The 16,534-nt window shown below is 34.6% G+C and overlaps 1 protein-coding gene and 1 long non-coding RNA gene across 2 annotated transcripts; both read right to left on the bottom strand.

Annotated features, from left to right (window-relative positions):
- On the bottom strand, positions 1 to 4,593 carry LOC140150025 (uncharacterized). The gene is given in 2 exon segments (XM_072172030.1): positions 1 to 3,887; positions 3,890 to 4,593. Coding segments are annotated over 2 exon segments (4,479 nt in total). The 5' UTR covers positions 4,482 to 4,593.
- Positions 4,594 to 7,096: 2,503 nt separating this feature from the next.
- LOC140149707 (uncharacterized) lies at positions 7,097 to 9,972 on the bottom strand. Its single transcript, XR_011858709.1, has 3 exons — positions 9,740 to 9,972; positions 8,634 to 8,712; positions 7,097 to 7,220 (listed from the first exon to the last, which is right to left on the bottom strand). It is a non-coding gene; the product is annotated as an uncharacterized lncRNA (long non-coding RNA).
- Positions 9,973 to 16,534: the final 6,562 nt, after the last annotated feature.

Consider the following 16,534-nt stretch of genomic DNA (forward strand, 5'->3'; position numbering starts at 1 on the left):
CTAACCTGTCGACCTGCTCATGTAATCAGCACCAACGTTATCCTTGCCCTTGATCGCTATCATTGTGAAGTGATAAGGTTGCAACGCTAACGCCCATCGCATTATGCGCCCATTTGCTACCTTGGATCGTTGCATGCATAACAATGGCCGATGGTCAGTTTCCAGTTGAAATTTCCGTCCGTACAGAAATGGTTCGAACTTCTGAATAGCCCAAACTATGGCATAACTCTCTTTCTCCATCACAGAATAGTTCTTCTGTGCAGTCAGTAGTTTCTTGCTGGCATACGAAATGGGGAACTTTTCTCCATCAAACTCTTGTAGTAGAACGGCTCCGACACCATCATCAGACGCATCTGTTCGGAGAATGAACGGTCTGTTGATGTCTGGAAGATGAAGAATGGGAGATTCCGACAACTTTGCCTTCAAAGTTCGGAACGCTAATTCCTGGCTGTCACCCCATTCTATCTTGGTTGGTCTTCCTTTCTTAGTCTCATCTGTTAGTGGAACCGCTACAGCAGCAAAGTTTGGTATAAAGGCTCTGTAGTAATTGGCCAAACCAAGGAATGAACGAAGTTGAGTTTTCGTTTGTGGTCTTGGCGCATTCTGAATTGCTTCCAACTTGTTTGAGTTTGGTTGCAGCATACCCTGACCTACGACATGGCCAAGAAATTCTACCTTCTCAAAACCTATGTAGCACTTCGTTGGTCTTGCCGTCAACTTGGCCTTTCTTAATCTCTGCAGCAATTCTCTCAATGTCTCTATGTGTTCTTCCCAAGATGCAGTGTGTACTAAAATGTCGTCAATATAGTTGTCAACACTTTGCAAACCTCTCAACAGTTTCCTCATGATCCTGTTAAACGTAGCTCCACTGTTTACGAGTCCAAAGGCCATACGTGTAAACTGGTAGAGTCCATCATGAGTTATGAATGCTGTTAGGGGTTTGGCATGTTCTGTTAATGGCACCTGCCAATAACCTTTACTAAGGTCGATCTTAGTGAAGAAGTGATCATTTGCTAACTTTGCGAATATTTCACTTTGATCAGGAGTTGGTTCCGCATCGAAGACGGTGACACGATTAATCTTGCGCATGTCACAGCACACGCGATTACTTCCATCTGTCTTCTTTACTATTACCAATGGAGCAGCGTAGGGACTTTCAGATGGTTCAACAACACCCATGTCTATCATGGCTTTCACTTCATCCTTCACAGTTTCACGAAGCGCATGTGGTATGGGGTAAGGTCTGCTACGAATAGGTGTGTTATCTGTGAGCTTGATATCATGATGACCTAAGTTGGTGTCACCTGGAACATCAGTCAACACGTCCTTGTAGTTATTCAGCAGTCTCTTTACCTCATGTTGCTGTTCATCTGACAAGTTGCTACATACCTTGACGTCAGATGCGAACTCCTTCTGTTTGAGTGCGGGAATTTGTAGCAGATTCTCATTTGATTTCAGCTCAACGTTGTCCTCAATCTCAATGACGGATGTACAAGCCACATCAAGAAGTCCTGCAGTCACAACCATTTGTGGCTGATCTTCTTGTCTCCTGTAATACTTCTTCAGAAGATTTGCATGGAAAGTTTTCACATGGTGACCAAAATCTATTTTGTAATCCATAGATCCTACCTTGTCAACAATGGGAAACGGCCCTTTCCAATGCATGAGGAGCTTGTTGCGATCAGTTGGAAGAAGTAAGAGGACTTCATCACCTACTTTGAATTTCCTACACTTGGCTTTCCTATTGTAGTAACTCTTGTACTTACTCTGTGATTTCTGCAATTCTTGTCGTGCCAAATCACAAGTCTTCTCTAGTCTATCTTGTAAATCTAACACATACTGATACGTACTCTTAGTTTCAGGTTCCTCAATCTCACCAGTCCACAGTTCCTTCAACACAGTAAGGGGACCTCTCACCACTCTACCATAAAGCAATTCGAAAGGTGAAAATCCAATACTGGATTGAGGAGTCTCTCTGTATGCGAACAACAATGCATTTAAATACCTGTCCCAGTCAGTTGGACGTTCTTCACACATCTTACGTAACATAAGTTTCAAAGTTCCGTTGAACCTTTCTACAAGTCCATTACAGATCGGATGATAGGGAGAACTGGTTAAATGCTTGATTGAAAGAAGTCGACTTACCTCCTTCATCACATCACTAATGAACTGAGATCCATTGTCTGTCAAAATTTCACGGGGAATACCTACTCTTGAGTAAATGTCTAACAATGCTTCAGCTACAGTTTTTGTGTCTATGTGGGCTAATGCAACAGCTTCCGGATAGCGTGTCGCATAATCCACAATTGTAAGTATGTACCTGTTCTTACGATCAGTGCATGGGTAAATAGGTCCTACCAAATCAATTGCAATGCGCTGAAATGGCGTGTCTATCAATGGCATGCTTCCAAGCGGTACTTTTGTAACGCGTCCTTTCGGTAACGTTCTTTGGCAGCTATCGCATGATTGACAAAATCTAGATATATCTGAAGTCAAACCTGTCCAAAAGAAATTGCTAAGTACCTTGTCTGTCGTCTTTTGGATACCTTGATGACCTCCAAGGATGGATTCGTGCGCCAATTTAATTACCTGATCACGATACTGTCTTGGCACAACAACCTGTTGGAGTTTCTCACCAAATTGGAAAGTTGGGGATTGGAATTCTCGGTAGAGTATTCCTTTCTGTAAAACGAACTTAGACTTACCACCATTACGAGTTACCTTTTCTTCTCCTGAATAAGCCATCTCACGAAGTTTATCTAGGGTAGTATCACCTTCCTGTGCCTGGATAAGCTTCTCAACAGTAACTATCTCACTCATAGCTTTTGGTACCTTAAGTTCTCTTAGAGGCTTTTCCTTAGCTACCTTTTGAGCTCTAGTCTCAACCGCATTAACTAAGTCTGGTGTGTCTAATTCTAACTCACCATGTTGTTCACAATGAACATCTGGTTTCTTCCAAGAAGTATCTGGTTGTGATGGATCACGAACACCTGGAATGTTACCCAATATGAGGTCATAGACAGGATTGTTCATACATAAGGCAGTGATTTCACCAACATAATATGGTGTATTCACATCAATAATGGCAACTGGCACTCTTCTAATAGTCCCATCTATGAGTACACATGTTTTATACTCACCAGTCAATTGGCTATTTGACACTAGGCTTCTACGAACTACTACAGTACTACAACCACTATCACGTAAGACAGTGACTAAGTTATCATCTACCATACCTTGCGTAATTGGCATCTTCTTTACACCGTGTGCACTACACGCAGCACTCATCACAGGTAACCTGTGTCCACAGGACAAAGTGACATAACCATCATCTGCTTCGGAGTCTGTACAATGTGGATCCCTAGTTACCACCATACAAGCACCTAAATCTGTAATACCTTGACACTTGTCACAATCACAATTTGTACAACTTTGATTACCTGCAGAATTTTGGTTTTTCTGTTTACCTGTGTTAGTTTTTGATTTAGCACCCGTCACTAATCCTGCTGCCTTGAGCACTCTGGATCTATCAGGACAGTCTTTCGCCATATGACCAGTCTTATTACATATGTAGCACCGAGGTCGAAATGTACGATTGTCATTTGGCTTACGATTGTCATTTGGCTTACTTGTATTACTATTACTACTATGATTGGGCTGAGTGTGGGATTTCTTACCCGAAGACGATTGTCCTCTCTGACTAGTCTTACTATTGGCTGCTAAGCCCCATCCACCTCTAGCATCAAGAAATTGTGTAGCAATATCAGTCATATCTTTACAAGTCTTAGGATGGCGTTCTTTAATAAAAAGAGCCAAGTCTTTAGAACAAGCACTTAAAAATTGTTCCTTGAGATACAAATCTACAACACCGTCAAATGTTTTGGAGTTTCAGATAATTCTATCCACCTATCTAAATAATCACGAGTACGAGCTAAGAACTGAATAGCACTTTCATTAGACTCTGGTTTAGCTGACCTAAACTTGTCCTTAAAACCTTCTTCAGTGAGTTGATAAGCCTTAAGCAATTCTGGTTTTAAAACATCATACTTGTTAGCTTCAGAAGGAGCTAGCCTATTGTAAGTGGAAACACCTTTCCCTTGCAAAAGCGCACTCAGGTTAACAGCCCACTCTTCTTTTTTCCAATGTCGCGCATCAGCGTAGCGTTCAAAGCGTTGAAGATAAGCGTCCATATCATCTTTATCTTCACAGAATTGAGGTAACTTAGGAGTATTAGCTTTTGGACGGAGTATATCTAAAAGCGAAGGACTAGGAGCCTGCTCAGCTGTCCCTTTCTTCAATTTTTCTAACTCAATTTGCATGCTCAAAACCTCTTTCTCATGATGTTCTTTTTCTTTTTGAAAATCTCTTTGCATAGCCCTCAAATCTCTTTCACTTGCTCTTTCCTCTTGAATAAATTTGTGTAAGTCAGCCCCATCGAGACCTAATTGTTTGCCCACCTCTGTTATCTTTTCTAACTCCATGCTGAGGAATAATATCACACCTAAAATTTGAAATGGCAACGCCTAGCATATGCGACAAATAATAGCACAGTGTAACATGTAACGGAGCAGAATACGAAGCGAGAACAATAGCAATTTGCTGACAAATTAATTAAAAATATCCAAAGATGCAGATCCTTCACTGAACCTACCTACTAGTATTTGTAACAATATACATCATCTATTTCACGAAGAAATGTATGACCCTCATGACAGTGACTCAAAGACATATTCGTTATATTCCTTCTCTAAGAAATATTCATTCCTTTTTCGGAACGTTCCCGGACGAGCCCCCATAAAATGTCAAGAACAAGAGATTGATCTTGATTATTGCTTTTGGCAATGTCTTGAACCACGAATCTGGAATCACACACGTCTAAGGACACAGATGAAATATACACGTTACGCAAATTTATACTTAAATCAGTCTTATTCATCAATCAAAATAAACAATACACACAAAAATAAAGATCACTGTTATGTAACATTCTTTTGTTTTTGTTACTATAAAGATTAAACCGGTTTCTTGAATTATTATCAATGTTTCAATCTTAATCATCTGTGCACAGAGAGAATTTGGAATACTAGAAAGTATTTTATGACAAAACATGTACATGTACTAGTTTAGATTTTCACAATCTCACAGTTTGTGGATACAATGTTTTCCTTGTCACACGTTGTCGTCGGATGTAGAATTCAGATGTTGGCTTAATTCAGATGCCACAAGTTCATATGCGTGTCTTGATGTAGACCAGTTAGATCGTCACAGACATCATACTCTCACTGAGAAGAACCATTCAAAGTGCCACACTTTTACGGCTGTATAATAAAAGTACAAATATGAACATTCAAAAATACCAATTCATCTAGTATTATTTTAATTGAAAGCTCAATTAATTAGGAATTGAAAGCTCAATTAATTAGGAATTGCAAGATGCTTCATTAAACAACAAAGTAGTATTTGCTTCATCAAATCCACAGTTCATATCCACAATTAAGAAGAAGTCTATTTGGATAACCAAGATTACTGATCATGCTGAGTAACCAGAAGAATATTGATCGAGTGATTGAGATCATGAGATCATCTCAAATCCATATTAACAATGGGCAATGTTAATTTTCATTACCATATTTCTATTTTAGCAGAAGATTTTTATAATGCCAAAACATATTTAAAATATCACAATTATCGAAATACAACTGTATTCATCTTATGATTAGCATGGATGAGCACAATGTTTGCTTGAATACCTAATCATACATTACTATCAATTTCTAAACAAATTGGAGGAATTAATTTACTAATTTCTGTCTTGCTTTAACTTGCATAAAACCTTTACATAGACAGATGTTAAACCTTTACTACACTTTAATCCTCCACATAATAAATTTGGGTATTTTACACTATTATTTCCTTTACAAATTATTATGAAATAAAATTAACACTTACACGAAATATTTCAATTTGACATCCAAAACAACTACCCAGTAGTTAGGAGGAAAGCTCTGCTTTCATGACACAAACGTCAGCTTATAAAGATGATAACAACTCCAGCACCACTATCCTGGCAAAGTATTTGGCTACAACAAGTTACACTGGCGAGGCAGCGCAGCAGTTGAGAAAGTTCTGTTTTAACTTTCATAAAGAAATGCAAACATGCAGCCCTGTCTATACTATTCCTGCACATGGATTTAGCGCATTAACATGGAGTACAACAAGTTAGGTGTCAACCCTCCTCTGTCTTGTATTTGAATGACCAGACCAGATATCTCCCACTCCTGAACAAGGGACCAACTCATTTGCATAACAATCTGAACCCTATGTGTAGAAGCTAAGAAAATCTGCCTATCAATAAGAAGAATCATGATGCATGACTACTTGTCATAAACAACCAGCTCACTTTAAGGTGAGAAAAACATAAATCCTATTGGCCTAAAGTTATCCAAGAGGGAAAATCCATATACCATCATGACATCTTATTGTGATTAAATGTTATATTGTGTTAGTTTGCGATACGTGGTCCTTTTCCCCCTATGTTGTTGAGTAACGGTTATAACGAGCTATAACGCTTGGTTATAAACCTCATATAAACCTCCACGAATAAATAGAGTGGTCTAGTTTGACCTACTTAAAGCCGTAAACGTATATGGTCAAATTTGTTTGTTATTCTTTGCCACAAATTATTACATAATATTAGCAACAACTGTCAAGGAGGTTTTTCGGTCATTTAAGCCGAAATAACGAGGTAAAGTAAAAGATAACCACTTAGCCGCTTAACCGTGGACATCTATATGAGAGAATTGATGAATACATCCAGGCATTTTTTAAACTTCTATTTTTATCACAAACGCTTACATTTTACTGTATTTAAAGCCCTTCAGAATTAGCCTTTCACGGGGCATTTAAGTACACACTCGTGCAGAAAGTAGAAATTCGAAAAGTAATTACATCTCTAACACCTGTCTCATTTATTTGCGTTGAACATCATGTGTGCCACAAATCCATGAACATAAAAGTATCGGGGAAAATAAACTGTATATTGTCGAACTTGTCTGAGAAGATCGTGTACATATTGAAGAATAAAACTTACTACAGTTTTAAGTTTCTCCTATCTTTTGGAATTAGTGATGCCAACTTCTCGTCCAAACGCCCCTCTCTTGTAATAAGGATGTCTCGAACCGCTTCGTATATTTGTTGTCTGACATAAGAAGAATTGGCCCCTGAAATATACAATGTATGGAGTATATCGTCTGGTAGTCAAGAAAGTGGCCATTAGTTTCTAAAACCATCTAGAATCCAGGCCCTCGTTATTGCCGCGATAATAAGGCGCTGCTTGTAGTTAACTATAGGCTATATCATGACATAGTCAATATGTTCGTTCGGACATTTGTAATTTTTAAGGTCCTATGCACATTAATTAGGTGAAAAGTGGTAAATAATTTATACTCAAATAATTTACAACTAAAATCATATTTGGGTAATTTTTATTTTTAATAGATGCATTATCTAAATACTGCACATTATGATACCCCATATATATAGAATCCAATGTGACCTCACGAAGTTCCGAGCATTTGATTAGACGCAAGAGACAACACAGATTCTTCAGTCAAACTTGAATTTAAGAAGTTTTTATTTCATTTCTCTCTTTTCTGTACTTTTCACAACTTTTATCTTATCTTACTTTCCAGTTCTTTTGTTTCAGTTTCCCTTTTGCTTTTGTTTTAAATTTAAATTAAAAAAGGGTACGCATAAATTGGTCATCCACCACTCTCAAAAGAGAAGTCTAGTCCGGAAATTTTGAATACGGCTGTTGGTCCCTGGACTGGACTGGACCTTCGTCTGATCAAATGCTTGCAACTTTACTTCTTGAGGTCACATTGCATTCAATGGGTTGTCATAATATCGAGGATAGAAATCTATTAAGAAGATAAATTTACCCCTGGCCAGTATTATCTAGTTTTAAAATTAAGGTATTTTTCGAAGTGTAGGGACACTTTTTTGGCGCAGTGAAGTTCCAAAGACAGTTAAATTGTCGCAGACATGACCGTTCTATGTATATCGAGTAAGATGTTTCGATGGCGCAGACAAGGACTATAGTTTCATTATAATTTCTGTCAGACGCTGCGTAAAAATGTAGCCCATATTATAGCTTTGATTATTTAATGCATTCGTTGAGTCAAGTAAATACGATAAATATACATGTACTATATAATACGATGACTTATTAGTTTCAAGTTGCACTTGAAATAAGAATGTACCGGTAGCATTTAATTTTTTCAATGTTGCTTTATTGAATTTAATGTAAGACATCGCATGAAAAAAGCACAACAAAACTTAACAGATGTTAATAAAAAATAACCAACACCACTTCTCTGGTAGCCAGAGTCAGAATTCATCAACTCAAATTTCTCGGCCATATACTGCGTCTTGAAGAGGACTAGCCTGTGAAAGAATATGTCCTTTATATTCCACCACATGGGAAGAGGAAACCGGGACGACCGCGCACACTGTACTTACAGTATGCCCAGCACCTCCTGGGAGATACTGAAGGTATACTGCATCCAAACAAAATGATGATGATGATGAATAAAAATAAAAAAGAAAATGGAGAAAACAACAACAAAACTTACCCGTTTCCTGAAAACGCATTTCTAACAGTTTATTGTGTTTGTAAGCAAATCGTGTGCGTGGTTCGTCAAATCTAGGTATCTGTCAGCATGGTCAGTGGAGGCAAAATAAATTAAAAATAATCATAATGTGATTTAAAACACCACGGGACATTCAAACCCAGCGCTATTGGTGATTAGATATCGACCACAATGTAAGGGCTGGGTAACTTAATTGGGTTTGTAAAGCACTGGACTCGTACATACATCAGCTGAACATGGTGCGACCAAGTATGTCATAAGGATTTCAACAACAGTGCCTCTGACTATATACTTTTCACTGTGATACTTTTCAAGTTGAAGATGGTAATAATTAACTACGGTGTACCATGAGGGACATGCAGACTTCAATCAGTTTTTGCAGACTTCAATCAGTTTTGCAAACTTCAATCAGTTTTGCAAACTTCAATCAGTTTTGCAAACTTCAATCAGTTTTGCAAACTTCAATCAGTTTTGCAAACTTCAATCAGTTTTGCAAACTTCAATCAGTTTTGCAAACTTCAATCAGTTTTTGCAAACTTCAATCAGTTTTTGCAAACTTCAATCAGTTTTGCAAACTTCAATCAGTTTTTGCAAACTTCAATCAGTAATAACGCGCTTTCAAAGGAGCTTCATTTGGCCGGTCGAATCACATTTAATAACCACGGGTAAGCATCAGTGCAATGGTCCAATAAGGTATTCCATTGAAATCCACAAAACCCTTTGCCATTAGACATGACCTTCATCGTCCACACAGAGCGTGTGAATTTTAAATGGGTTACCTAAATGAGTGACTACATTTTGAAAACTATACACCATATATTTTCTATAAGGGGTGTGTGGATATCAAATGGAAGAGCCCATATTCCTCTAAGTTTTCAGCAGCAGTCTTCTTGACCTCTTTAGTTCTCTTAGAAATTAATAATAATTAACATATGAGGAATCAGTACATTAGATGACTCTGTTTAGTCCAGCTTTCCAGAAAGTGACCTTAACTTGTGGTAATTGGTCGTTGACAATAATTGTCAAAGTAATAGTTTTTTATTAACAGGATTCATGCTGGATTCATTTGTTTTGTACTCATATCTTACCTCGTGTAATAATTTATTGTCGTCGATATCAGTATTATACGTTGTAACATCTGTGTAATTTCCATGTTTATACTTTTCGAACAGAACCGCAGACTACTGGTAGAATCAAGAATGTACGCCCTCAACGGATTGATAGATGTGAGCACAACATAAACACCCATGCTGAATTTGTACCCATCGATCAGAAATGGGTTCGGAACATATTCTTGAATGAGCATCTTTGAATCCAAATTTAAATCTGAAAAGTCGTGCCGAAGTACGGACAAAATAAACTTAAATTATGACGTTGTCAAAAGAATAACAAAAGGCAAAACAAATAAAAAATCAGAGAAATAATCCCAAAATGTCTTTACAAACTCTTGCCAGTGTGATTTCCCGTCTCTCATGGAAGTAATTCTAAATTCTAAACAAAGATAAATAATCAAATTAAATTACTTAGGGCACATCACAGTTTACTGCTCGTGATCATTATATTCTTACCTTTGGTATCAACGACTTGGACTCCTCTGTGATCCGTATTTTTTCTAACCCACTTTCGGTTTTTATTCGTAGTGCTATGTATCTGATACAAACAACATTGATACAATCATAATCTTTAGATTTGACTCGTTAACACAAAACACGTAACATATTATCGGTAAAAATACTTTGGAGAAAATGCCTAAAATAAAATAAAAAATACTTGCCATTGAATATTGCCTGAGTTCTAAAATAAATAATTGGGAGCAAATCTTTGCTTAATTCTATGATTGCATTTTCTCTAAATAGACCATTCCTATAATTGGAACTTTTCTACTGTTGATGGGATGAACATCAACACTCCCTTCTTGCACTCGCTTTCGTTATTTTATAGTATACAAAGCCCAAGGTGATCTCAAAACAATAACTATGCCCGAGCCGTAGCCGATATCACCGCGGGCCTATACTTTTAACCTTGCCCCGAATAGAAAGCAGTCAATATTTGTTTTATATACCAAATCTTAAGATTCTTGTCATCTGTTTGGTTAAAAGCATCGATTTTGGGAAGAGAAAATAATAGTTTCAATGCGAACGCACATATTACAATCTGCGATTTCTGCGTAATTTTCCCGCGCGAAATCATTAACGCGTGCGTAATATCATTATACGCTGGGAACAAGCACACGCAGAAATATGCCCGGGAAATAGTTACTTTTGCGGCCATAGTCAAACTCATGCCCGCGCTTTAAATCTATTACGAGAATCTTTATATGAGGTATATAATGGGTGGCGTGATACCCTTCTTGTCCACGTTTTAGTTATTTCACAATACGTGATGCCGATGTTCTTCTCATCAACGGCAGGAAAGTACAAAATATAGGAATGGCCTGTACCTTGACAAATAATACAATATAACCTGATGTTGTGGGATTGAGTCACGAATACTATAAAGGCAATGATTTAATATCTGTCTATGTTTACGTATGGATTATCATGATTACGTCGCGAGTTTTTAAATAATTAGATAAATAGTTTATAAGACTCACTTCCGTCAGAAATTCATTTTTGTCTTCAGGCAACAGAAAAGCTTGAGGAATAAATTGTCCACCTTCTCTTACCAGTGTTGATTTGCTCCCGATCCACCCAATTCCAGGAAAGTGGTTTATCTGAAAGTTCAAGAATTGTAAATCCATGATACAGACACAAATAACCATCGCAACCAGAAACACATTGAGTCCACGATTGTAGAAATGGTAATAAGAGATTACATGAAATGAGGAAAAAATCATTTGCATAATGATAATTTACTTCCATTGGGCCCAATTCAAAATAAAAAACAATATAATTATTGTACATGTTAACGCGGCTGTGTACTCTAGCCATTGTTTCTTTCTCAAAATTGAGTTTTTATGATATGTTTGTACCTTGTTATGTTTTTTATAAATACAAGGAATGAAAATCCAGATTTGTAAACTCCAACTGCAATATTTTAAGGATTTTATTTCACTATTCCACTCGTGTTTGAAATTGAAAAGGAAAGAAAATCTTTGTTGTACCAGCAAGGTACACGCGCGCAACAACTCATCGCGTTGCGTATCGCGCAATTTGTTAACGCACAAATACGCGACGCATACGCGACGCTTATCTGCATGCGCGGCGCATCTTATGGAAACACCACGGAAGCACTGATTTCACAAAAACCTAGTGGTCAAATATGGCTCCGTTTTAGCTGATAAAATGTGGGTTTTTTGTTTTTTCTTTCCCCGATTTAAATATCAAGTTATGAATGGATTTCGCTCAAACTTCTCAAGGGGCTGTGGATTTACCCGATGTTCACGTAATATAAGTTACAAAAACGAAAACTGTCGCATTCTCATGTGAGATTCGATGAAAGTGCAAAATGTGACCACTTTAAACTTCAACGGCCATTATTTCAATGTTCATTTTCTCGGTAAAATGACGATTTAGGTACACGATAACTCAATAAATACAGCATCTATAGGTAAGCAAATATGATCATCGTAAAAAGCATGATCGACTCAAGAAACGGTTTTCTCATTTTTTATATTTTGGTCTATTTCCGATTTTGGGCATCATTTTGTGCAAATAGGCGTTTTTGAATTTTAAAAAGTTCATTTTGAAGACTTAAATAATAAAAAAATAAAAAAATAAGGCCAATATAAAAAAAATAAAAAAAAACGTTTTTGGAATGGAGCCTCAAGATTGAGCTAAAACCAAATAAAATATTTTGGAAAGAGTGTTTTTTGTTATGATGTACCTAACAAATATTGCCAAAAACTCACTTTTTGTGATTTTCTTCAAAATTGTTGTTTTTACCCCAAATCTGTATTTATATTAAGATTTATTGATGTCTTGCCTTCATAAAAATGTATACTTTTATATGTTTTGCGCGAATAATTACAAAGTTATTGCACTTTTACTACATGCATGTCTGAGAGTACACAGCCACCTTAAATAAAACCAAAAGAATTGATGATTTGTTTCTGATTGATAAACTCCTTACCCGTGTGACCCGCTCTGACAAAACCAGGAACAAGTCGCATTTTTGACATTTCATTATAGTAAGCTTTAAAATGTTACCAAAATTGTATAAATAGGATCAATACTTTTCAAGATATGGATAATTTTGTAAATGATACCTTGATATTTTTGCCAAATCGCTATTCTGAATAATGGACCAATTAGTTTTCTGTCTTAACACAGGATTGAATAGGGATTATCATAGTTAAACAGTTATTTATTGATTAAATAAACGTCTTTTAATAAGTACTTTCAAGGATTTGAAAGTCCGCTTAGTTCCACAGTTAAGAGCTCTTGAACATAATTTTTTAGAAGTGGCTCTATACCTCAAAAAATAGATTTTTCTGATATTTTGTGCAATGATGCATGTTAGGGTGTTGACTACTTGTGTGACTAAAAAAAATTCAAAAATCGGCTCGTTGCCATGGAAACGGCCAAAACCAGATTCTGTCATTTTGGGCCAAATTGGCAGTGAAATTAGTTAAAAAACATGTTATTTCAAGTGTTCGCTGCAACTAAGCCTTATAATGCTGGTACATTACATTAAGTTCTTGTGAAAGGACATCTATTCATCTGATGATCAGCATATTTAGAGGTCAATAAGTTATTCTTAAGGGTACGTGCAGAGCCCATCTGTCAGGTGTATTTTCACTTTTTCATAAAATGTCATTTTAGCACCTAAAATATCATCATGAAAATCAACAACCCGGTGTTGCCAGGATTTTGTCCATTCTAGTGTGGGTAGTACAAGCTAGGTACTTTACATTTTAGTAAAAATCAGCTTGGGCAAATGTTACTTCTAAATACAGTGTTGCCAGAAAAACCGGTATTTTTGCAAATTGACATTTTGTCAAATTACGCTTTTTTGTCACAATTATGTGCATTTTGACAAATACTTTCCTTCAAGGTGAATCCAAACAACACTTTTTTGTCTTTGTAAATATGTAAATACTGAAAATTCAAAATTAGTGTTGCCAGAATTCTTGATAAAACACCCAATATTAGTATTTTACTGATAGTATGATTTGTTGTTGATGGTTTGGTTGGGAAATGATTATTTCTAATTTCCATACATCGAATGTACATAGTATAGATTGTTATATGAATTTTTAAACACCTGAGCACAAAGTAAGTGTTGCCAGAATTCTTGATAAAACACTCAAAATCATAATGCCACGATCCAGTCCTCTCACGCTAAAGTTGACAACGTCAAAATTTGGTTTACTATCATCAATAGCTAATTGTCCTAAAAAGTTTTGAAAACCCCACGGTTCTAGTATTATCTAGTGCAAAGTTATAGTCAGGGTAATTATGGGTATTAATTTTGTTCTTTGTTTTCTATTGAATTTTGAACTGGTCACTCAAGCCTTACTGGACTGGATCAATAATAATCAAAAATATTGATATCAATTTCAGCAATAATTAAAAAATATATAAATATCGTTATCAATAATAAACAAAATTATTATCATCAATATCAAAAATATTAACATCAATAATATCAATAATAATTAAAAATATTAACATCAATATCAATAATAATCAAAAATATTAATATCAATATCAATAATAATCAAAAATATTAATATGAATAATAATCAACAATATTAATATGAATAATAATCAAAAATATAAATATCAATATCAATAATAATCAAAAGTATCAATATCAATAATAATTAAAAATATTGATATCAATTTCAGTAATAATTAAAAAAAATATAAATATCGTTATCAATAATAATCACAAATATTAACATCAATATCAATAATATTATCAAAAATATTAATATTAATATCAAAAATAATCAAAACTATAAATATCAATTTAAATAATAATCAAGAATATTAGTATCAATTTCAATAATAATCCAAAATATTAATAACCATATCAATAATAATCAAAATATTAATATCGATATCAATAATAATGAAAAATATTAATATCAAAATCAATAATGATCAAATATATTAACATCAATATCAATAATAATCTAAAATATTAATATCGATATCAATAATAATCAAAAATATTAATATGAATATGAATAATAATCAAAAATATAAATATCAATATCAATAATAATCAAAAATATATATTAATATCAATAATAATCAAAAATATTAATATAAATATCAATTTTAAAATATTAAGAGAGTTTTGATTATTGTTGATATTGATATTAATATTTTGATTATTATTGATATTAATATTTTGCTTATTATTGATATTAATATTGATATTTTGCTTATTATTGATATTAATATTGATATTTTGCTTATTATTGATATTGATATAAACATTTGTGATTGTTATTGATATTGATGTTAATATTTTTATTATTATTGATATTGATAGTTTTGATTATTAGTGTTATTGATATTGGTATTAATATTTTTTAAATATTATTGATATTGATATGAAAATGTTTTATTATTATCGATATTGATAGTTTTGATTATTAGTGTTATTGATATTAATATTTTTGAATATTATTGATATCGATGTTAATATTTTTGATTATTATTGATATTAACCCTAGAACTACGAAGTACCACCCCAAGATTTCTTATCCGTCATAAAAAAAAAATGTGCGCATTTACGCTCCGACCTAAACTAATAGTAGATCCATTCTTTGCGCTCATATTAGTGTAAAAATGTTTACCAGCACCTTACCTGGGGTAGGACCGACTGTCAAAGATGACAATAGAGAGGGGGTGTGTTGGTGAGGGCCACCAACGGTTTCTACAGTAAAATAAATTATTTTCATTTCGCTCATGTAAAATTATTATAGGCTATTGACTTTTTACTTGTTAGTTTGAGGAGAAAATTCAGTCAAAATCGCATTTTTTGTAGAATTTTTAGCTGAAAATCAATTTTGCCAATACTTTTGTACATAGCTGAAATTTTCCAAATTTGCATGGGCGCCCTCACATTTATGACGTCATAGCGATATTATGAGAGGAATGTTTGTACTGATTGGTATCACTGGGGTAGAGGAGACCCATAGCTATACATTGATTCCAAATATAACGGTATATGACGTTTATAAGTGAAAATTAGGGGGTTGCAACCCCCCTTCGTAGTCCGTGTTACAAAATATGGCTCAGTAGTTCTAGGGTTGATGTTAATATTTTTGTTGATTGTTGATAATGACGTTAATATATTTGATAGTACTCTTAATATTATTGATGATAGTAAACCAAATTGATGCTAATATTTTTGATTATTATTTATATTGATATTAATATTTTTTATTATTACTGATAATGATGTTAATAGGCCAATAGACCTACATTGATATTAATATTAATATTGATGATAGTAAAAAAAAATTGAAGTTGGATCGTGGCACATATAAATATATATATATGATTTTGGGTGTTTTATCAAGAATTCTGGCAACACTTACTTTGTGCTCAGGTGTTTAAACATTCATATAACAATCTATACTATGTACATTCGATGTATGAAAATTAAAAATAAGCATTTCCTAACCAAACCATCAACACAAAATCACTAAAATGCTAATATTGGGTGTTTTATCAAGAATTCTGGCAACACTACTTTTGAATTTTTAGTGTTGAGATATTTACAAAGACAAAAAAGTGTTGTTTGGATTCACCGTGAAGGAAAGTATTTGTCAAAATGCACAAAACTTTGACAAAAAGGCGTAATTTGCAAATTGTCAATTTGCAAAAATACCGGTTTTTCTGGCAACACTGTATTTAGAAGTAACACTTGCCCAAGCTGATTTTTATTAAAATGTAAAGTACCTAGCTTGTACTACCCAC

Source organism: Amphiura filiformis, chromosome 4, assembly GCF_039555335.1.
Source record: "Amphiura filiformis chromosome 4, Afil_fr2py, whole genome shotgun sequence".
NCBI lineage: Eukaryota > Metazoa > Echinodermata > Ophiuroidea > Amphilepidida > Amphiuridae > Amphiura > Amphiura filiformis.